The 23,813-nt window shown below is 42.4% G+C and overlaps 1 protein-coding gene across 3 annotated transcripts in view; it reads left to right on the top strand.

Annotated features, from left to right (window-relative positions):
* The first annotated feature begins 777 nt into the window (after positions 1 to 777).
* Positions 778 to 23,813, top strand: part of ercc2 (excision repair cross-complementation group 2) — a 45,977-nt gene continuing 22,941 nt past the window's right edge. For 2 of the 3 annotated variants that reach the window (XM_060856278.1, XM_060856276.1), the window contains exons 1-12: positions 778 to 819; positions 1,772 to 1,871; positions 9,794 to 9,871; positions 11,806 to 11,868; positions 13,538 to 13,651; positions 15,419 to 15,535; positions 17,115 to 17,231; positions 18,258 to 18,381; positions 18,851 to 18,947; positions 20,872 to 21,005; positions 21,412 to 21,580; positions 22,675 to 22,793. In XM_060856278.1, the coding sequence (XP_060712261.1) occupies positions 815 to 819; positions 1,772 to 1,871; positions 9,794 to 9,871; positions 11,806 to 11,868; positions 13,538 to 13,651; positions 15,419 to 15,535; positions 17,115 to 17,231; positions 18,258 to 18,381; positions 18,851 to 18,947; positions 20,872 to 21,005; positions 21,412 to 21,580; positions 22,675 to 22,793 (1,237 nt within the window). In that variant the 5' untranslated portion in view covers positions 778 to 814. Of the gene's footprint in view, positions 820 to 1,150; positions 1,450 to 1,771; positions 1,872 to 9,793; positions 9,872 to 11,805; positions 11,869 to 13,537; positions 13,652 to 15,418; positions 15,536 to 17,114; positions 17,232 to 18,257; positions 18,382 to 18,850; positions 18,948 to 20,871; positions 21,006 to 21,411; positions 21,581 to 22,674; positions 22,794 to 23,813 lie in introns of those variants that run through there. The other variant, XM_060856277.1, reaches the window with a different exon arrangement.

The raw sequence follows: 23,813 nt of genomic DNA, 5'->3' as shown, positions 1-23,813 counted from the left end.
TCTATTGTTTCACTGTAATCCACCTAGCCTATGCATCCCTGGACATTATGGGCAACTTCCCATTACCAATCTATCTAACCTGCATATCTTTAACGTTTGGGAGGAAAGCAGAACACCCAGAGGAAACCCATGCAGACATGGGGAGAATGTACAAATTCCACACAGTCACCCAAGGGTGGGATTGAACCTGGGTCACTGGTGCAGTGAGGCAGCAGTGATAAGTACAGCACTACCCAAGGTTGTTCAGGAGAGGAGAATAAATGGTGTGGAGCAAGTGACAGCAAGTGAAAGAAAGATTTTAAAATAAATAATGCAGAGATAAAATTCTGAAGGAAAAGTGACCATTTGTGGCTGGCTAAAATTAAAGCTAGTATCAGATTAAATTAGCAGGTGTGTAAGAATAATAAAGTTTGGTGTCTGCAGCACAGGAATAAACCTTAATACAATTGGACAGGGAAAGCAGAGTTCCTTCAGTGTGAGTCTGTGGTCTCCAAATGTTAACGGTGGGAGATTCAATGGACCGAAGGGCCTGCTGGATGCTGTAGGACACCGAGATAGTTTGTTCAGGATGGAGGAAGGGCCTCGTTAGGGCAGCCCCTGTCTGCAGCTGCACAGGGAAAGGGGGTGGAGCTACTCCATCCATGGCCATCGGCGCTCGACTCCTCTCCCTGACCAGCAGGGCGGCGTTCGATTGGTGAGGGCTGGAGTGGGCGGATGGGCAGGCAGAGCCGCCAATAGGAAGCGGAGACTGGGAAAGGGGAAACGTGATTGGTGGTCACCGGAGAGGGCGGGGCCTGGAAGTGAAGCGGCGAAAATGAGGTGAAGGGGGAGAGTGGGGGAAGGGGGCAAAGGGGGGAGGAGGGGTTGAGGGGGGGAGGTGGGTGGGGAGTGCATTGGAGGGGGAGGGGAAATGGGGGCCCTTGTGGATAAACTACAAAATGCTAATTTGCAAGTCAGTAGGTTAGGGTGTTCCTGCTGGAGGGCTCCTGCCCCCTGGATGGAGGGGGAGGGGGGGGTAGGGAGATGGGGGATGGGGGGGTAGGGAGATGGGGGATGGGGGGTAGGGGATGAGGGGGTGGGGGGGAATGGGGGGATGAGGGGGTGGGGGGATGAGGGGGTAGGGGAGGAGATGTCGACTCTCCTGCTCCTCAGATGCTGCCTGACCTGCTGTGCTTTTCCAGCACTGCTCTGATCCAGAATCTGGTTTCCAGCATCTGCAGTCCTTGCTTTTACCCAGGGAAGGCAAATGGTTTGTTGGTCTTTATTTCGGAGGGAATGGAGTATGTCAATATGGAGGGCTTGCTAAAGCTGTACAAGGACACAGCTGAGATATTGAAGTTTTTGTGCCTCTTTATCTGAGGAATGGTATCCTAACACTGGAGGCAGTGCAGAGAAGGTTCACTCTGTTGATTCCAGGTGTGGAGGGACTTTCTTATGAGGAGGGGTTGTGTAAGTTTGACCTGTTTTCATTGGCATTTAGAAGAATAAGAGGTGGCCTTATTGATTGATAGACAATTCTTCGGGTGCTCGACGGGATAGGTGCTCGGTGTGATTGCAGTTGTTAGACTGCATGTATCAGATTGGAACAGCACTAAGAGGAGATTGAAAAATGGGGACAATGAGCTTGACTTTAGTGAATTGGTGGATAGGAATCTCCAATTCAAAGGGCAAAATAAAATGTAACAATTCTAAAATAGTATTTATAAATTGAAACATACTGTAACCAGCATCTAACTCCCAGTGCTGGCAATGCGTTTCTCTGTTTCCTCAGATTGAATATTGATGGATTGTTGGTGTATTTCCCTTATGATTTCATCTATCCTGAGCAGTATTCCTACATGTTGGAGCTGAAAAGGATTCTTGATGCTAAGGTACTTTGTTACAAAATGGTCAGATCTTAATCCTCAGCTGTAATGAAATGACAGATTGGAGGCTGTGAGGACACAATGGGAAGGGGGACAAGGTCAGAGATTGTCAAATAGAGCTAACGCACCCATCTATGTCCCTTGGGATCTCTAGATGTGCTCCATATAACTTTCTAATCAACCTGTTGAGAGATGTTATTACATACTCTGGAGCAGATGGGACCTAAACCCAGGCCTCCTAGTTCAGAGGTAAGGACTGTACACCACAGCCCAAATACTCCAAATGTGCTTCATGATCTTATAACTAATTTAAACACAGCACAACCCGATATTAATCAATTGTTACGACACAAGGTAAATCATCCCGCTAATTTAAACCTGTAACATAAAAATGATTTAACCTGTGCTGTAATCTGTTAAAATTCGAGAGGCTAAGAACTGTCCGAAAAGTCACTACTTAAAGTACACAAAGTTTAAGAATGTTATTTTTTAAGTCTAACATAGAATATTAATGAACTACTATTTACAACTCCTTTCTCTAACAAATCTTTTACTTTCCCTTCTACAATACTGGTCCGATAAAACTACCAATTAAGATTTACCAAAACATTCAAATCTCAAAACCTGCCAGCTGTCGAATCTTGTCTTTGTATCTTCCTCTGTCTTATTTTCTTCTTCTTAGAGATTTCTGTTTCACAGGTCATTAATAGATCAAGGTACCTTTAAGAGAGCACATTAAAATGTTGTAAGGTCAGTACCAAACTCAATAGTTCTTTTTTGATCGTGGAGTATTTCCTCTGGTGGATGTTGAGCTTCTTCAAAAAGTAACCAACTGACAGTTCAATCCCATCCTCATCTTCCTGTAGCAGTACAGCTCCAACTCACTAGCATCAATGGCGACTTTAAAAGGTTTTGAAAAGTTTGGTGCACCTAAAACTGGTGTAGTGGTTAATATTGATTTAAAATGGTCAATTGCCTCCTGGCATTGTTCTGTCCACCAAAACTTTGTTCTTCAACAAATTGGTGAATGGTGCTACTTCATTACTGAAGTTTGGAACAAACCTTTGATAGAATCTGCCAAGTCCTAGGAATTGAAGCACCTCTTCCTTTGAGGTTCGTTGTGGAAATTCCTCAATGGCCTTCGTCTTTGTGTTCTGTGGGGGTCAATCTCCCATGACCAAAGTTATGTCCCAAGAACGTCACCACTGCTTTCACAAATTCACTTTTGTTGAAGTTTATTGCCAGTTTTGCTTGTCGTAGTCATTCAAAGAGCTTAGCCAACTATAGCACGTCATCTTTCCAGGACTTACTAAAGATCATTACATTGTCCAATAGACTGCACAATTTTATTAACCCAGCCACAACTCTGTTCATGAGTCTTTGGAATGTGGTGGCTGTGTTCTAAATTGATATAGCCCATTTGGGGTTACAAATGCAGAAATTTCTTTCACTGTCTCTGATAAAGTTACCTGCCATAACCACACAGTAAGTTCAACTTGGTGATGTAACTGGCTTGTCCGACTTTCTTGATACAGTCCCCCAATCTAGGAATTGGATATGAGTCCGATTTTGTAATGGTGTTGACTTTCTGATAATTCACGCAGAATTGAGAGTCCCCTCTGGTTTGGGAACTAGGACAATTGGGGAACTCCACTCACTCTGACTTGGTTCACTTATGTCCTCTAGGAGAAAGTGAGGACTGCAGATGCTGGAGATCAGAGCTGAAAAATGTGTCACTGGAAATGCGCAGCATCAAAGGAGCAGGAGAATCGACGTTTCGGGCATAAGCCCTTCTTCTTCTTTTCAGCAACACATTTTTCAGCTCCTCAATGATATCCTCGTCAAGCATGGCCTCCACCTCCATCTGGACCTGACTTTGAAAGGATTAAGCCAATAGGGGTGTTGTTTTATCAGAGCAGAAACATCCGATAACATTGATTCTCCGGCTCCTCAGATGCTGCCTGACCTGCTCTGCTCTCTACTCATTCTATACTGTGCCCTCTTTAGGTGCTGTTTAGCTAACTCACTTATCTGATTTACTCTCCCTCACCCCCAATACATAACCCAAGTGTGAGACCTCCAAATTTGGTCTTATCAATTTCTCTTTAATTAATTTCAAAGGGCCTCTCACTTCGTGTCCAAATATTAACTCAGAGAGAGTAAACGGAGTAGATTTGTTTGGGGCATCTCTAATGACACACAATATGAATGGGATACCTTTATCCCAAGCATTCTGATAATCCTAGGAGAAAGTGAGGACTGCAGATGCTGGAGTATCAGAGCTTAAAAATGTGTTGCTGGAAAAGCCCAGCAGGCCAGGCAGCATCAAAGGAACAGGAGAATCGACATTTCGGGCATAAACTCTGTTTTCCTGAAAGAAGGGCTTATGCCCGAAACGTCGATTCTCCTGTTCCTTTGATGCTGTCTGGCCTGCTGTGCTTTTCCAGCAACACATTTTTAAATTCGGGTAATCCTGACAGTACGCTCTTAACATGGTCTTCATGGTCTGATACCATCTTTCTAAAGCTCCCTGGGATTCAGGATGATACACACTGGATATAAAGTGCTGTATATCTAAGCGATCCATAACCTCCTTAAACAGCCTAGTAGTAAAACTTGACTCTTGGTCTGACTGAATCTCTCTGGGTAGCCCATACCATGTGAAAAAAGCAACTTACTCCTCTACCATTCTTTTTGCCTTAATACTCTGGTAGACACATCCATTATGGTGAACAAGTCGTGGTTCCCACTTTTAGTTCTTGGGAGGGGACCTACACAATTAATCATAACCTGCATGAAAGGTTCTTCAAATGCAGGAATTGGAAATAAAAGTGCTGGTTTTATTACCGCCTATAGCTTATCTGCTATTTGGCATGTATGACACTTACAGCAAAAGTTAACCATATCCTTGTGCATTCCAGGCCAATAAAAATGTTTTTGTACCTTAGCCTGAGTCTTTTGTACCCCTAGGTGACCTCCTATAGGTAGATCATGTGCTACCTGTAACAACACCTGTCTGTATGCTACCGGCAACATAACCTGGTGCACTTCGGCCCATTTCTCCTCAGCACTAACCTTCCATGGTCTCCATTTCAGTCATGGATCCTGCCAAATCATTCCCAAGAATAAACTGAATTCCTGGAACTGACATTCTATCAATCACTACCACTTCCCCAGACTTGAGTTGGCACTCCAACCTGATCTTACATAGGGGAATGCTAAATTTTGCTCTGTCTATCCCACAAGTTATCACACTGTCGGGTAATAGATCAGAAAGAGCACATATTCATTTGTCTCTTACTAGCAGCGACTGGTTAGATCCTGTATCTCTCAAAAGTATAATGTCTTGTCCTTCTCCCCCCTGTTCTTTCTGAGTAAACTTGACCCACAGAGACGAATGCTTTGTCGAGATCAGGCACTAACTCCATACCCAGCCCCTGCCACTCTTCGACTTTTCCTGGGGTCTCCTTAGCTACCTTCACTAATGCCACTGGCTTAGCTTCTTTTCCCACAGTGCCTTTCTTTAACGATCAGCACTGTAACTTTGTGTCCCACCTTCTGGCAGTGAAAACACCTTTTCCCAGTGCCCTTCTGAAACCACCAGCACTGTAATTTTCTATGACCCACTCCACCAGCACTGAAAATACATAAGGCCTTTCACCCTCCTGGGCTCCTTTAACATATGGTAAATTCTTACCAGTGTTCTCTACTCATTCTTTCATAGTGTAGGATCTCTCTTTATCCCAACTTCTCTCCCTCACAGGACGAAAGTCTGGTTGGAAGCTTGTCTTATGCACCAACATGTATTCGTCTGCCAATTCCGCTGCTCTTACTTCCTGAACTTTCTGTTCCATGTGAATGCTTACCAACTCTGGAAGTGAGTTTTTAAAATTCCTCCAGCAGAATAATCTCTCGTGGAGCCTCAAAGGACTTATCTATTTTTAAAGCATGCACCCACCAATGACTATGGATGTAGGTTTGCTCGCTAAGCTGGAAGGTTTGATTTCAGATGTTTCGTCACCATACTCTGCAACATCATCAGTGAGCCTCCATATGAAGAACTGGTGGTATGGCCGGCTTTTTATTTATGTGTTTAGTTTTCCTTGGGTCGGTGATGTCAGTTCCTGTGGTGATGTCATTTCCTGTTCCTTTTCTCAGTGGGTGGTAGATGGGATCCAAGTCAATGTATTTGTTGATATCAAACTTACATCAAGGACCTCAACCTGAGCTACAAATCTTCTCAAAAGTCACAAAAATGGCTATGTTTAATTCTTCGAACTCAATGTAAGTCTGCCCTTGTTCTTTCTTTATATTTCTGAACCGCTGTCTAAATGCTTCTGGTACCACTTCGTAAGCAATTAAAACAGCCTGTTTGACCTCTCCATAACCTCTTGACCCCTCATCTGACAGCACGGCAAATACCTCACTAGCTCTGCCTACCAGTTTAGTCTGAGCTAGCATCACCCAAAAATCCTCAGCCAATTTTCAAATGAAATAAAGAAGGCTTCAACATCTTTCTCATCACAAGGTGGCAGAGTTTTGTCATATTTGTATATATCGCTACCTTCTCTTTTAAACTCCATCCTGTGAACCACAAGTTACTGAAATTAAACAAATTGCCTTACTTACATTTTATTTAAAAAAATCTAGGACACTGAGCGAGTTTTGACAAGATTTGTAGCTCAGGTTGAGGTTTTGGATGTAGGTTTGCTCGCTGAGCTGGAAGGTTCATTTCAAGACATTTTGTTATCTTGCTAGGACATGGACTAAACCATTCTTTCCCCCCCCCCCCCCTCTAATTTAAACCTGTATGATGTGACTTAATCTGTTAAAATTTGAGAGGCCAAGAACTATCCCAAAAGTCACTATTTAAAGCAGAAAAACTTTACGAATATTATTCTTTAAGTCTAACAGTCAATAATTAATTTACACCTCCTTTTTGTAACTTACCTTTTACTTTCTCTTTTATAAAATTGGTCCGATAAACACCCCCCCCCCCCCACCCCAATTAAGATTTACCAAAAATTTCAAATTTTAAAACCAGCCAGTCGAATTTTCTCGTATCTTCCTCTGTCTTATTTTCTTCTTCTTGGAGATTTCCGTTTCATGGGTCATTGATAGGTAAAGGTACCTTTTAAGAGAGCTATTCTCTGGGCAGTCTGCAGATGTCAGTGGCTTGGCAATTCTTCCCCAACTGTTCAATTTGTTTAATATTTATAAGCCAAAGCATTGGATTGTTTCATTGGTGTTAATATTGTCTAAATATTAAATTCAAACTTGATTGGAGTTTAGTATCTTGGGACGTAATTTAAACTGATTGGCCTAATTTGAATTTGTTTTTGTCTCAGCAATCCAAGTACTGCTAGTTGCTGGACCAAATGTGACGTTGTAAATTTTCCAGTACTCTATATGCCTCTATAAGTCCTTGATAGCTTTCAACTCTCTTAAAGGTACGGTACCCCTTATACCTTTATAACACAGTCACTATTGTTTTGGCAAAAATAGTTGAGGGAAAATATTGGCTGACTGGATCGATACTTTTATCATTTTGAACCTGCCATGAGACCTATAACAATTGGGAAGCCACTTCATATCTGATCAAAAGGTTTTGCCATTCATTTGAATCATGCTTCTTCTGTACCTTAACTCTATAAACCAGCTTTTTTTTTTCTTTTGATACCCATCCTTAACTATCAATCTCAACTCTCAACATATTATTTGATCATTATCAGCTTTTGTGGGAGGGGCTGCCAAATATCCAGCAGTCTTTGGGTGAAAGTTGCTGTCTCCTATTTCCAACTAACCTGCAGGATCCTCTAGTCACTTTTAAAGCCACAATCAGACAACTCCTCAATCTCCTAAACCCAAGAGAATTCAAGTAAAGTCTGACCTCATAATTCAACCCTCTAAACTCAGCAACACTCACTGGAATATTATCCTTCGACTGGACATGAACTGCATACCTTTCGTAAAACTAAAAGTGGAATGTAGAAATATAGAAAATAGGAGCACGAGTATGCTGTTTGGCCACTAACGCCGTGCCATTCAGTAATCATGATTATATGTCATCTATCTTGAAGGTAATACCCCCCCATATCCCTTGTCACCCCTAACTTCTTCAAATCTATTTCTTTGTTTCTTAAAGTATTCAGTGGCCTAGCCTTCATAAGCTTTGGTGGTAGAAAATCTCCCAGGTTCACTATTGTTTGAGTGGAGACCGTCTCTTCTCATACTCCATCCAAAGCAGCCTACCTTGGATTCTGAGACCATGTGTCCTTGTTCTGGAACTCCACCTCTCTAGCCAGTGAAAAACATTACCCCTGCGCCCTGTCTGTCCTGCCCTCTCAGAGTTTGGTACAATTCAATGAGACCTCCTTTCATTGTCCTCAGCCTAAGTGAATACAGGCTCAGTCGACCCACTCTCTCCTTGTATGAGAAACTAACCATCTTCAAGGAATCAGTCTGGTGAGCGTTCATTGCTCTCCTGTGGCAGTTATATATTTTGTTGAGTAATGAGACCAGAACTGCACACACTTCTCCAGGTATGGTCTCACCAAGGCCTTGTACATCTGCAGTCAGATTTCTCTGCTCCTGTCATCAACTTTTTGTGGAGTAACCGCCAGCATACTGCCTGCCTTCCTAAATTCCTGCAACACCTGCATGCCAGCTTTCAATGACCAGTTTACAAGAATACTCAGGTCCTTTTGAACATCAGTCTTTCCCAGCCTATTCCATTTAAATAATACTCTGCCATTCTGTTTTTCCTCAATGAGCATCATCACATTCAATCACGTGATTAGATTCCCTACAGTGTGGAAACAGGCCCTTCAGTCCAACAAGTCCTCACCTACCCTCTGAAGAGTAACCCATCCAGACCTATTTCCCTCTAACTAATGCACATAACACCAAGGGCAATTTCCCATGGCCAATTCACCTGACCTGCACATCTTTGGACTGCAGAAGGAAACCGGCGCATCTGGAGCAAACCCACACAGACACGGGGAGAATGTGCAGACTCCACACAGACAGTTACCCGAGGCTGGAATCAAACCTGAGTCCCTGGTGCTGTGAGGCAGCAGTACTAACCACTGAGTCACTGTGCTGCTACATCTGCCATTCACACTTTGCACACTCCTCACCACTCTCAGTCTCACCTAGTTTGATAATGTCAGCAAACTGTGAAATATTACATTTGATTTCTGTATCCAGATGGATATTGGGAATAACGAGCAGAGCATTGATCCCTGCGATACCCCACTCGTCGCTGTCTTATTCCTACTCTCTATGAACAAATTTCAATCCACGCCCAGATAATTATCACCAATCGCACATGCCTTAATTTTGATTTGATTATTACTGTCCTATGTAACAAGATACAGTGAAAAGTGTTGTCTTGTGTGCTTTACAGCCACATTGCATCATACAAGTGCATCAGGGGAACAAAACAAGGTCCAGGACACAATGTTGCACGTGGCAAAAAGGCAGCGAGAGAAATTAACATTAAAGGGATCCGTTCAAAACTCCGATAACAGTGGGGAAGAACCTGTTTGTGACTGTTTGTTTTTATTGTTTATGCAATAACCTGTTATGTTGAACTTTATTAAAAGCTTTCTGGAAATCAGTATACCATATCTAATGGTTCTCCCTCATCTATTCTAAGTAACCTCTTAAGTAAGACCAGTAGGTTTGTCAAATTCGACTTTCTCTCAATAGGTATAATATGCTGCGGGGGGGATTGTTAACGCATTCTTTATTATAAAGACATTTCCTATGGTATGTTCAAAAGCACAAGGCTGTACAGAATGGTGAAAGGAATTGAACACAAGGATGAGGCTTTTTGAGTCAGGATTTGTTTTTTATGTTTGGCTGCTTATATTTGCTGATCATGTCTTGTTGTTTCAAACTTGGTGTCACTTCCTGTATCTTAGGGACATGGGGTTTTGGAAATGCCGTCAGGCACAGGGAAGACTGTGTCACTGCTTTCACTGCTTGTGGCCTATCAGATGGTGAGAATGCTGCTTACTTCTCTGGGGTGCGTTGGGTTAGGGTTGGAAAGGGGTGGGGGATGAGTCAGGGAGGGGAAAGGTTAAGCTTCATTTCAACATGTATTTCTATTAAATTAATGTAAAGCTGGAATGAATGAGTCACAGAGTCATAGAGATGTACAAAATAGAAACAGATCCTTCGATCCAACCTGACTGCGCCGACCAGAAATTAATCTGGTCCCATTTGCCAGCATTTGGTCTATATCCCTTTATTTCCTTCCTATTCATGTACCTATCCAGGTGCCTTTTAAATTTGTAATTGTATCTGCCTCCACCATCACCTCTGGCAGCTTGTTCCATATAACAGCACCCTCTGCAGGTTGCCCATCAGGTCTCTTTTACAAATTACCCCTCTCACCTTTAACCTATGCCCTCTAGTTTTGGACCCCCTACTCCGGAAAAAAAGACCGTGACTGTTCATCCTATCTATGCCCCTCATGATTTTATCAACCTCAATAACGCCTTGACCTCTGATGCTCCTGGAAAAATAGTTCCCGGCTATTCAACCTCTTCCTTTAGCTCAAACCCTCCAATCCCAGCAACATCCTTGTAAATCTTTTCTGAATCCTTTCAGGTTTAACAACATCTTTCCTAAAGCAAGGAGTCTAAAATTGAGTGCAGTATTCTAAAAGTGGCCTCATTAATGTCTTGTACAGCTGCAACATGACACCCTGACTCCTCCTCTCAATGGACTGAGTAATGAAGGCAAATGTGCGAAATGCCTTCTCTACCCTGTCTACTTGTAACTCCACTTTCAAGAAACTATGCACCTGCACCCCTAGGTCTCTTTGTTCAGCAACACTCCCTCACATTTAACTACAATAAACTCCATCTGCGATCCTTGGCCCATTGCGACCCATGATGGGTCACCGGCTTCCAGTCCAAAAAACAATTTTCTACCACAACCCTCTGTCTCCAACCTTCAAGTCAATTTTGTATCCAATCGGATAGCTCCTTTTGGATTCTATGTGATCTAACCTTGACAACCAGTCTATAATGCAAAACCTTGTTAAATGTTTTGCTGAAGTCCAAATAAACAACATCTACCGCTCTGCCATTGTCAATCTTCTTTGTCACTTCTTCAAAAACTCGATGAAGTTAGTGAGACACGATTTCTCCCACACAAAACTATGTTGACTGTCCCTAATCAGTCCTTGTCTTTCCAAATGCATGTCCATCCTATCCCTCAGAATTCCCTCCCTCAACTTACCCACCACTGACATCAGGCTCACCAGTCTGTGGTTCCCTGGCTTTTCCTTACCACTTTTCTTAAATACCACCATCATGTTCGCCACCCAAATGTTTGAATATACCCAATACAATTTCATTAGCCTCTTTATTCTGTTTGTAAGAACAATATTTTTGGTGACAGAGAGGCATCTTTGAACTCCCTGAACTTCTATATAGTAACATTTCACATGCAAAGCAATCACGTGCACGTGGCTATGGGTGCTTGCGGACTGAGTCATGGGTGGGTGCAGACCAAGTTGTGTTTGTGGGTGGTCAGTGTGTGGGAGCTGTATGGCTAAAGGGTATGGATGGTTTGAGAGAGGAAGTGTTGTGTACATTAATACTGAAACATGCCGTGCCACCAGTTCTTGGGAAACAATATTAACCCTTTCACGCTACTGAAGTTCAACTGCAGATATCACCTATAGTCCTTCTCAGCTCAACTGACTGGACAATTTGCTCTGGCTGAAGGTGCCTCAATACAGGCTGGTATCTAGACATTGTTAGAAATTGATGTATCTATGCTCTGTCTCACCCTGTGGATGGGGTCAGTTCAATTCACTAATACATCTCTTTCTGTATCCATTATGTTTCTGTATGTGAGAGAGGCCCTCTCTCTGCACCTCTAAACATTCTCACCTTTTTGCCTTTCTCTTCCCATCTAGACATATCCAACAGAAGTGACTAAACTCATCTACTGCTCTCGAACAGTTCCTGAGATCGAGAAGGTGGGTGCAATTTGTGAAATCCCTATTTTTGTTTTAACAATCTCTGTATACACTGCAAACCAGGATTAAAATTATCTTTCATTGATGGATCTGCCTCATCCTTATCACTTGCTCCTCTCTATCCCAGGGGCACAGAGACCAAGGTTAGTTCCTCCAACAGTTTACGGCTGTGTTATTTTCATTGTATTTATGAAGTTGATTCTATTTCCAGCATTTAAGTTTTGATGATCTTGGACACCCAAGATCTTTGTTCAAAATATATAGTAACTAGGAAGGGGTAGAGAATGTCCCAAAAGTGGCCAAATCACAAAGAGAAAGTGAATCACAATTGTGGGTGGAGTAGGGGAGGGAACTGATGAGAAATGTCACCACTCTGCTAAGTGGAACTGAAAACATTGGACAGAAATTGATCTTCCAATCACAAGCTGTTTCTCCTCATGTTTGCTGCTGATAGGTTAACAAGTCAATCCATCAGCAACAGTTGTGTGTGTGTGTGTGTGTGTGTGTGTGTGTGTGTGTGTGTGGGGGGGGGGGGGGGGGGGGGGGGGGGGGGGGCGGGATTTGATGCAGCTAGGTCAGGATAGGAGGCTGCCAAGTGAGGCAGATGGGCAGGGGAGGGTGCCAGGACATCAGCAGGGTGTGTGTTAGTGTTAGTGGCATGTGTTTAGGGAATAGGGTGGGGTGGGAACAAAGGTGTGTGGTTAGCAAGCCAGCCGGGCAAGGTGGCTGATTTATCAGAGTGGGGCAGTGAGTCTGCCTGGTGATCTGGGGGAGGGTAGCCGGAGCTACATGAGTGAGTCTGACAGTTTGGTGGAGTAGGAGGATCTGCCGTACTTAGCTATAGGGGTGGCAGACAGTTTACTGGATGAGGCGAGAAGCTGCAACTAGAGAGGGGAGAGGGATAAAGTGTGTGGGAGAGTTGGAGGGGAGGGAGACTCTCAGCTAAGGAATGCCTTACTGACTGGGAACCAAAATAGCGTCAACACACAGGTAGTAAGTTCAGTGCAAATAAATGTGCTGCTTATGAAGTGTGTGCCAGTTATTGAAAAAAAACCTTCTATTGCTGATGGTTATTGTCTTGTGTCAATTTAAATGTGGTGGTGTTTTCATTTAAGTTGATTCGAGGATTTTTATTTATTGAGAATATTGATTGTTCCAATTCTTCAGTGAATTAAAATCCTGCACCTCAACACAAATACACAATAATCTTACAGTGTGACCTCAGCAATGAATGAAGGAGTTGGCAAGTGTGAGGATGTGGCTGCAAAAAGTTCAATAAGTAACCCTCTTGATCTTGGGTGGTGGGCAAAGGAAGAAACGTTATGTTGACTCTTGCCAGGATGTGCATCAAAAGATCTGTGGACAGTCTGTGTTGTCAACATGTAAAAACCTTAATTTTGAGCACTGCAGTTTGCTGTGTTCATTTATAAAGAATGATATTTCTGAACATTGCAATCCTGTTTATTAAAAAAAACTCTCACTCTGTGTATTCCTCCATCCTCTCCTCTCTCTCTCTTTTGCTCACTTTCCCTCTCTCTCTGCCCTCTCCCACTCTTCTCTCTCTTCCCCCTCTCTGTCTGTCTGTCTGTCTGTCTCTCCCCCACACACACACACACACACACACTTCTACACCCTGTTCTCTCTTAACCTCCCACCCCCATCTTCTCAGGTCATTGAGGAGCTGCGGAAGCTGATCGATTATTACGAGAAACTGTCTGGCAACAAAATTGAATTCTTGGCTCTGGCTCTGAGCTCCAGGAAGAATCTCTGCATCCACCCAGAGGTTAGTTTTGCTGAACAGTGCTCTGTGTGATTGCTGAAGAAGCAAATGTTTACATGCACTTTGGATCTCCTTCATCTTTGTGCTCTGAACTGACAGGTCAATCTCCACAAGGTGATAGGGTAGTGAGCTTTCCATTGCTCAAACTCCTCCAATATCTGTCTTGCTGGTCATGTAGACTGAGGTCTGAGGAGGGAATAAGCTCTTCTGCTAGAAGTACAAATTTCAGTGAATAATAATCTCTCTAAAGTTGCAATTCACAACTCTTGTTAAAAGTCAAAAAACTGTGACTTCAATCTCAATTTTGGGATTTTGGTGTAGAATTAAGACTGACCATCAAACTGTTGTAGAGTCAGTGCTCGCGTGTGTTGTTCTGTTGTCAGGTCAATGCTGAGGGACTGCCACACTGTCAATGGGTGCTGTCAAAAGAGCCTTGCACCTTACAGATATTATGGACTTTTGGTACTGTGCACTGGTCATAGAGGGAGTGATTGTTCAAGGTGATGGATTTGTCACAGTTCAATTGGACTGCTTTGTCCTGAATGGTGTCAAGCTTCTTGAGTGTAGTTGGAACTGTGTCAGCCAGGCAAGTGGGGAGTATTCCATCATATTCCTGACTTGCACCTTATAGATGTTGGACCAGCATTTGGGGAGACAGCAAGTGAGTTATTCACTGCAGGATTTCTAGTCAGTGATCTGCTTTTCATAGACTCTTAGAAATCACTCAATCCCTACAGTGTGGAAACAGGCCATTCAGCCCAGCAAGTCCACATCAACCCTCTGAAGAGTATCCCACCCAGACCCATTCCCCTTCCCTATTATTCTACGTTTCCCCTGACTAATGCACCTAACCTACACATCCCTGAACATTGTGGGCAACTTAACATGGCCAATTCACCTAACCTGCACATTTTTGGACTGTGGGAGGAAACTGGAGTAGACATGGAGAATGTGCAAACTCCACACAGACAGTCGCCTGAGGCTGGAATAAACCTGGGTCCCTGGTGCTTTGGGGCAGCGGTGCTAATGACTGAGCCACCATGCCACCCACAAATGTGTTCTGAGAAAATTTGCTGTAGAATTGCAACTCTTCTCTACTTTTCAAAATAAATGATGCAGTTCTTCTGTAGTTTGACATTTAATTGCTTTTATATGACTGGTCTAGTTCAGTTAATGGTATACCCAAGATGTTGATACTGAGGGATTCAGTAATGGTAATGCCATTGAATGCCAAGACCACAACTAAATTCTCTGTCGCCAGAGATGGACTTATTATCAATCGTAGCTTTCAAGTTGATAAGGTAGGATATCATTTTGACTGGGACAACACATCCATCCTAGAACAAGCTGAAAATAGGGACACGCACAAGAATTCCTAGGAGCATAGCATTCCAACTGGAACTCTACCAACAAGCACATTGACCTGGATCCCATTTACCCCCTGAGAAAAAGAACGGAAATGACATTGCCATAGGAAATGACGTCACCAACCCAAAGAAACCCAAACATATAAATATAAAGCAGGAAACATCAGCAATGGTTTGTTTGGAGGCTCGCTGAAGATGTTACCTAGTATGGTGATGAAACGTCTGAAAATGAACCTTCCAGCTCAGCAAGCAAACCTACATCCAATTTTCAAGCTGTGGAGCAATGGCACTAGTTGGGTGAAATGTTCCTAGAAAACCTGTTGTAGGATTGCAACTTTTCTCTACTTTTTAAAATAAATAATGAAGCTCTTCTGTAGTTTAATTTTTATCTTGCTATTTACAGGTTAGTTCTCAGAGGTTTGGAAAGGAAGTTGATGGAAAGTGTCGTAGCCTGACTGCATCACACATCAGAATGCAGCACTCCAGCAATCCCACTGTGCCCATCTGCCAGTTCTATGAGGTACATGATAGCAGCTAAGATCTGTAAAGTCTAAATTAAAATCCCTGCCTAGTAACTGAACAGTCAGGTTCTTTACACTTGATGTCTTCACACCATTGCAAGCTTGGTTTGCTTAGTGTGTGCATTTTTGGACAGACCAGACTGCCTTTGCTGTTGTGAATGTTTATTCCACATCCAATCTCTACATCCTTGCTGCATCCTCTCTTGGTTCCCCACATTCACTTGAAAATTATTGTTTCTTATATGATGAAAGTTTATAACATATTGTTATTTTCAACTTGAGTTCAAATGTAGAGGTAAATGGGTTTTTGGGTTTTAGGTCTGCAAAGGTAGCTTTTTTTTTGTGAAGGGTCAGAAACATTGGATCAAAACAACATTTCTAAGAAATCGTGTGACTTAAGCTAAACAATTGGGCAAGTACCTAGCCAGTCACTGGTAATGATTTACTAAGTTAAATTTTTCAACCCAGAGAAAAATAAGCCAAAAGCAAGTTCAGTCTAGAAGGAAAGATTCTTGCCAGTAGATCTGCTGTTTAGCAGCCCTAAAGAAGTCAAAGTAACAGGAAAAAGCCCTGAAGTTTCTTTTCTTAGAGTTCCGTGAGAAATGTGCCTGAGTGTCTCGGGGAGAGATAGGGACAGTCACTTTTGATGAATGTGCAGAAAGTTACTCAAGGGAAATGCTTGTGATCTCAATAGCTGAGTAAGACATTTTAAAAAATAAAGTTAGAATTGATACTTTACTGGGTTTAGTATCTGTCAAGCATATTGCAAAGAAAAATGTTGAATCTTCCTTTTTGTCATTTATAATAACATTTTACCGAATTGTCCTCTACTTTTTTTCCCCTCGAGCATTATAAACTTCTGTTCTTTTGTTAAAAGTAAATTGGCAGCCTAATGTGAGTTACATGCAGTGGATTAACTATGAGGTAACCAAGTTGCAAGATTATAACGTATGATCTGTCAAGCCAGATTTCACTGTAGGATCTGACTTGTCTAGGTTTGCCACCATCTCATATCAAAACTGAAGAAAGCTTCCCTCCCTTTCCTCACACTCACACTCTCCCCTCTCTCCTCACACACTCTCCTCACACCCTTGGCTCCCCTCCCTTCATCTCCCTTTCCCCCCTTTGTCTTATTTTGTTCATGAAATATAAACAGCATGGGCCAAGACTAAAAATTATTGAGAAAGTGATGACTGTTTGGGTAGGAATTCTGGGATTCCAGTAACATTGAAGGAGAACCAGTCCGGATGGTGCGTAGTTTGGAAGGAAGCTTGCATTTGGTAATGTTTTTATGCATCTGTTGAAGTCATACGTTAAACGTTGCTGCCTCTAAAGCCCTTCATATTCCTTCCAATTTGTCCCCATCTCTGGCCTTCCTCTGTCTCTCTCCATCCTACCCTTCGTAAATCTTCTCTCCTCTCTACAACCTGCAGTCTATTTTTTAAAAACTCAAGTTTGCCAGTGTTTGTGCTCTTCTTTTATTTAATTGATACCTCCAGCTTGTGAACATCAGTCACTATGTTAGCTTTCTCACTGAGTGATTGATTCTGAAGTATTTGTTTGTGTATTTTCTGACAGGAGTTTGATCTCCATGGGAAACAAGTGCCACTAACTTCTGGAATTTATAACCTGGATGACTTGAAAGCTTATGGGAAGCAGAAAGGATGGTGTCCCTATTTCCTGGCCAGATATTCTGTAAGTGCCTTCCACCTTTCCCTTTGGCAAATGACAGGGTTTGGGTATCCAGTTCTCTTCAAAGTAAGGCATTGGCTCTGTACTGCACCTTTGACCTTGCACTGTTTACTGAACAAGCTTCAGGGTGCAATGATGGATTTTTCCTCTAGAAAGTATTCTAGCTTAGAGAGTGTTGGAGAAACTCAGCAGGTCTGGCAGTACCTATTGAGAGCAAACCAGAGTTAACATTTTGAGTCCAGTCACCCTTTATCAGAACTGATCCTGATCTCCTTCACAATGGGAAAAGTGAGGTCTGCAGATGCTGGAGGTCAGAGCTGAAAATGTGTTGCTGGTTAAAGCGCAGCAGGTCAGGCAGCATCCAAGGAACAGGAAATTCGACGTTTCGGGCATAAGCCCTTCATATGCCCGAAACGTCGAATTTCCTGTTCCTTGGATGCTGCCTGACCTGCTGCGCTTTAATCAGCAACACATTTTCAGCTCCTCCACAATGCGCATATTCCCAATACAAGGGAAGGATCTAAGCCAGACTACCTGGAATATTGTGCTTCAGCTCCAATCTTTCCTGAGTTTGCTGAGGTGATGATTGAGTGATGGGGTCATTTGCAGGCTTGGCTAAGGGCATAGAGAAAATATCTGCCAATACTGTCCTGATTGTTCTGTAATGACCCCCAGCCATGGGGATCTGTATGGACATGTGGATGTGTATGTGGATGAGTGATTATCTGCAAGAGAGTGAATATACGTACACTTGTCTTTATGTGTGCAAGTGACAAATGTGACTGGGTTTGGTAAGTTTGGATCAGAACAGAATTAGGCTTGAACAGGACATTGCTATGGTAGAGTAGGTCACTAGGACTAACTAACAAGTGATGTCTCCGTCAAAGTTCCAGAGATTGAGCGGTTCTCTGTTGAATGGTGTCCAAACCAGATGTTGCCTTCAGAATGGGTGGACAAATATTTTAGGATCATATGTTATTTAACTGCTTTTAATCCTCAAATGCATCAGCTTTGTGATACTTCTATCAGATTCTACATGCAAACATCATTGTGTATAGTTACCACTACCTGCTGGACCCCAAGATCGCAGACCTGGTCTCCAAGGAGCTGTCTCGGAAATCAGTGGTGGTATTTGATGAGGCTCACAATATTGGTATGTTGTTATACTGCAGTTCTCAATATGTTATAATAAGATATATAATTGTAATTATTTTTATTTAATGTGATTCTTTTCATTTCAGTTGACAACAGTTTCTGTGTAACCTGTTTCTAGGTCAGGTGCAGAATACCTTAGCAAATCATGTCCCCATTTCACTAAGTTCAGAACTTGGCCTTATTAATCATATCGATCATGGGTGTCTTGAGTAACTGGGGTAAAATTTTGTGCTCTGAACTTGGAATGAGTGTATCCCTCGTTTATTTTATAAAGATAAAATGCTCTTGCAGCAACAAATCGTGGGAGGTCTCCTGTCTGACCAGAGCTGGATTCCATCCCAGAATTGTAGATCTAGACCATTGATTGCTCAATTCTACAACTTTGATTGTCCTGTTCTTTTTTAAAACATGTCCATATATTTGAAAACAAAACTATTTTTAATGTCATTTCTACAAATGCTTTGCAGACAATGTATGCATTGACTCAATGAGTGTGAACATTACTCGACGCATGTTAGACCAATGTCAGAACAACATTGAAACAATACAAAAAACCATCCAACAGTAAGTAATTCAGTCAGTATTTTGATCAATTTTCTTCATGGCTCATTCTGTCACAGTGACTTGGCCTAGAATAGATTAAACCAGATATACAAACAATAAAACCAAATAATGTGGATGCTAGAAATCAGAAACAATATCAGGAAATTCTGAAAGTACTTGGGTTTATAGAGAGAGAAAAATGCTTAATATTTAAGGTCAATGGCTTTTTGTCTTCTGAAAGGCCATCAACCTAAAATATTATCTCTTTCTCTTTCCACAATTGTTGCCAGACCTAGGAACAAGATGGACTGGAAAAATGTTGTTTTTCCACTTAGCTGCTCATGATGAAGAACAGCAATATATTGACAAGATGGAGTAAACTCTGAGCAGTAGCATGAGACTCATCAGGACAGGGCCAGATTGCAGAGTTCGCATTTAGGCAGATGCCAAGCGATTTTTATTTGTACCCAGAGAACAGTGAGAATGTGCAACATGTTTCCACATTGAATGATTGGTGTGATTAGCATAGATACATTTATGGGTAAAATGGATAGATGTGAGAAAGAAAGCAACAGAAAGTGAGGTTAAGCCGATATTTATAATCAGTCTATTTGGATATGTTATGAAATACTTATGGAGCTGGCAGGGCTTGAACCTGGGCTTCTTGGTTCAGAGATAAGCTTACTACCTCTGTACACAGTAACAAAGAAAATTAACAACACAGGAACAGGCCCTTCGGCTGCCCAAGCCTGCGCCAATCCATATCCTCTATGTAAACCTGCCTATTTTCAAAGAATCTATATCCCTCTGCTCCCTGCCCATTCATGTATCTGTCTCGATACATCTTAAATGACACTATTGTGCCCACCTCTACCACCTCCACCGGCAACGCGTTCCAGGCACCCAAACCAAAGTCCTTTCCAGCTGTAACATGACCTGCCAACTCTTGTACTCAATGTTCCATCTGATAAAGGAAAGCATACGGTATGCCTTCTTGATCACTCTGTTGACCTGTGTTGCCACCTTCAGAATACATTGGACCTGAGCACCCAGATCTCTCTGTACAAGAATTTTGCCCAGGGCTTTTCCATTTACCATATAGTTCACTCTTGAATTGGATATTCCAAAATGCATTACCTCACATTTGCCAGGATTGAACTCCATCTGCCATTTCTCCGAACAACTCTCCAATCTATCTATATTCTGATACATTCCCTGACAGTCCCCTTCACTATTTGCTACTCCACCAATCTTAGTTTCATCTGCAAGCTTGCTAATCAGACCACCTATACCTTCCTCCAGATCATTTGTATATCACAAACAACAGTGGTCCCAACCTGGATCCCTATGGAACACCATTGGTCACAGTTCTCCATTTTGAGAAACTCCCTTCTACTACTACTCTCTGTCTTCTGCTGCCCAACCAGATCTCTAGCCATCTAGCTAGTACACTCTGGACCCCATGCAACTTCACTTTCTCCATCAGCCTACCATGTGGAACCTTATCAAATACTTTACTGAAGTCCACGTATGACATCTACAGCCCTTCCCCTCATCAATCAACAGTGTCACTTCATCAAAAAACCTTCAAGGTTGGCTTAAATAAGGAAAGTGTGAGAAGGCTCAGGTGATTCATCAACATTAACATGAATCATTTGGACTGAAAGGCCTGTTATCGATCTGTAAATTTCAGCATTTCTACAGGCTCGCTGATAGAGTGGTTGCTGCTGTGTAAATACTGTTGGTCTGATGTCTGAGTGACAAAAACCATCCTGCCAATTACTATGACCCTCAGGGAAAGTTTCTGTTCAGATTAGGAAATTTACTCAAGTGGATTTCTCAGCATGAGTTTAAAAATAATCAAAATGGAGATGTGTTTTCTCACATATTAGACGTTCACTCAATGGTTGTTAATCCTCTCGCCAACAACTGTTTTTCTCTCCAGTATAAAGGAAACAGATGCTGCCAAACTGAAAGAAGAATACAGACAATTAGTGGAGGGGCTGAAAGAAGCTCACATTGCCAGAGAAACAGATGTCTATTTAGCCAATCCTGTATTGCCAGATGAAATTCTACAAGGTACAGTAAATGACAGCAATTGCAAAATGTTCATGAACTCCTATGCACTTACACTCAAACTGTTCTTTCGACTATGGTAAGCTGCAGAGTACTGCACCCTGATGGAAATTCAGTTTATTTTCGCCAATTTATCTCCAATTTCCTCTCTCTTCTCCAAAAGGTATGTCCTGGGCATTTGCGAATGTAACTATACTATACCCATTGACTTTGAACCGCAGCTTCCTCAATGTTAGCTGTTTCAGACTTGAATTCCCTTTGCATTCTGTCTACCCACATCACATAATGATTGATTTGTTTCATGGTCCTGTCGCCTCTGTTGTTCATCCTTGACGCACCCTGCCTCCTCACCTGGATTCAGGAAAATGGAGCTGAGCATTAATCACTTGTTCTTTTGTTGTGAATCCAGAGTCTGTTCCTGGTAATATTCGCACGGCTGAGCATTTTGTTGGGTTTATGAAGCGCTTTGTGGAGTATCTGAAGTCCCGCTTACGAGTACACCATGTGGTTGCTGAGAACCCACCCTCTTTCTTGAAAGATGTTTTTGATAAAGTCTGCATTGAACGCAAACCTCTCAGGTACAGAATCTTGGACTAATCTAGTTTATCCGTTTCTTCATCACTCCTGATGGTACTGAGGAACACTGGTCCATGGCCATTGACACTTTATCCATGTGCCCATTCTTCAAATGAACCTGAATATTAACGAATTGCTGTCAAGCTGAGGGTATCACCTTGCAAGGTTGACATTTACTGCCCAGTCCAAGTTACCCTAAAATCTTTGATACATGCCTTGGAAAGCCTCTTCAGAGGCTACTTAAGCATCAACCATGAGGGTAGGGATTCTAGTCATAGGCCAGACAAAGACAGCAGGTTTCCTTCTGTAAAGGACTTCAGGTTTTGTCAAAACTCTGATAAACATATGGTCACTTCTACTGATGTTAGCTTCCAGTATTCTGTGTGCAAATTATTGGATCATCGTAGGGCCACAAACCAAGTGTTAGACCAGGAACTGTGGTGAATAGGGCTGATAACTTCCAACTGGGGTGGGTAACCAGGACCAACCTCTGTCCCCTCCTGAGTTATGGTCTGCTAAATTTGAGGACATTGAGAATTGAACCGAGGGGCTTGGCTTCTATTCATTCGTGGCATGAGTTTCACTAGCAAGGCCTGGCATTAATTGCCCATCTCCAATTGCCATTAAGAATCAACCACATTGTCATAAGTCGGTGTTTACGTTTTGGGCCAGACCAGATAAAGATGACAGATCTCCTTCCCTGAAGGGCATTCATGATTTCCCTGGGTTTTTACAGCAATCAACAGTGATTACATGGTCATCGTTAGACTGGCTTACATTATTCCAGAAATTTTACTGAGTTCAAAGTTCACCATTTGCCATGGTCAGGTTCAAATGCCTTCAATGTTAGCTGGGCATTCTGGATTGCTGGTCCACTAACTTTACCTTTGTACCACCACCTTCCCTTCAATGTGTTGAAGGTGAAACTCAACCAGAGCTACCCTTAACTGTGTAGTTTGTGATTGTGGTTTCTTCAATGGCTATTTGACATATTGGCATTTGCAACTTAGTTTTGAATGCAGTCAGAATGATGATATTGTTATCTGTGTCCTATGTACGTGTATCCCTCTCTCCCTCTCTCTCTGTCTCTCTCCAGGTTCTGTTCAGAGAGGTTGCGGTCTTTGCTGCAAACGCTGGAAATTGCCGATCTCAGCAACTTTTCACCGATTATACTTGTCTCAAACTTTGCTACATTGGTCAGCACTTATGCCAAAGGTAGTGATTCTTGTACTGGAAATGTCACTTAGTGCTTTATCGTTGCATTTGTACTTCAGAGACATCACAAGGCTTTTGAGTCTCTGATTTGTGCTAATTAGCAAGTCACAGAAGGACTGTAGTTGACCTCAGTGCCTCCGAACAATAGGCAGTTCCTGGCCTCAGATGCTGGCCGGATATCAGCTGGACAATAATTGGGTAGGCTGAGGCCAGCCTGGGATTCCCCTTCTCCCTGACACAGTCAAGTAGACCGTTAACGTTTACAATGTTATCAACAATCACGTGAAGCATTGAAGAAATGCATCTGTGATAAGGTTGTTGCAGTACCTTTGGTGAGTGAAGCTGAGGAAATCTTCAGATTTCTGACTCCCGCACCAGGCAGTTAAATTAGATTCTAGACTGTCGATGAGCTCTACTGTGCTTCTTTGTGTTGGTCTTCATGTGATCTCATAAACCAGATTTTGAAATGATAGATGTTTGGGCTGGCTGCAGACCAGTATACTTGGGATCATCTTCCAGTAATCTGAACAGTGTTGAATAATGGAATTTGTGCTTATTTAGGGAGTCTCAAGGCCTTGACCTTCATCAGACTGTGTCCAAATTGCCCAGAGTTTGGGGTATGTTCCTACAGGAAGTGTGTGTGATCTCCAGTTTACTGCTAATGTGTTTGCCTCAGTCTGAGGCAAATGCCGAAACATTCAGTTGGTCAGAACACTTCTGGGTAGTGGATAAAGGTTGGGTTAATATTTCTGTCAGTGATGACTTGATAGTTTACTTCCATCTATTCACTGAGGTTCTCTGACTTACTAGGTGTTTCCAGAATTCTCTGGATTTCTGGGAAACGGTTCAAACACTGTGCTGATGTTTCACTCCCTTTAAATTTCAAAGGAAACTGAACACTCGAGTAAATTAACAACTGGCAGCTATAGATCTGTTTCCAACATCTTCAGGTGAGGAGGGGAGGAAATTGATGAAGAAGTGATCCTATCAGGAGCAGACATCAATAATTGGAGATTACAC

Source organism: Hemiscyllium ocellatum, chromosome 47, assembly GCF_020745735.1.
Source record: "Hemiscyllium ocellatum isolate sHemOce1 chromosome 47, sHemOce1.pat.X.cur, whole genome shotgun sequence".
Taxonomy (NCBI): Eukaryota; Metazoa; Chordata; class Chondrichthyes; order Orectolobiformes; family Hemiscylliidae; genus Hemiscyllium; species Hemiscyllium ocellatum.
The sequence above is the reverse complement of the archived record's forward strand: the minus strand, read 5'-3'. Positions and strand labels throughout refer to the sequence as shown.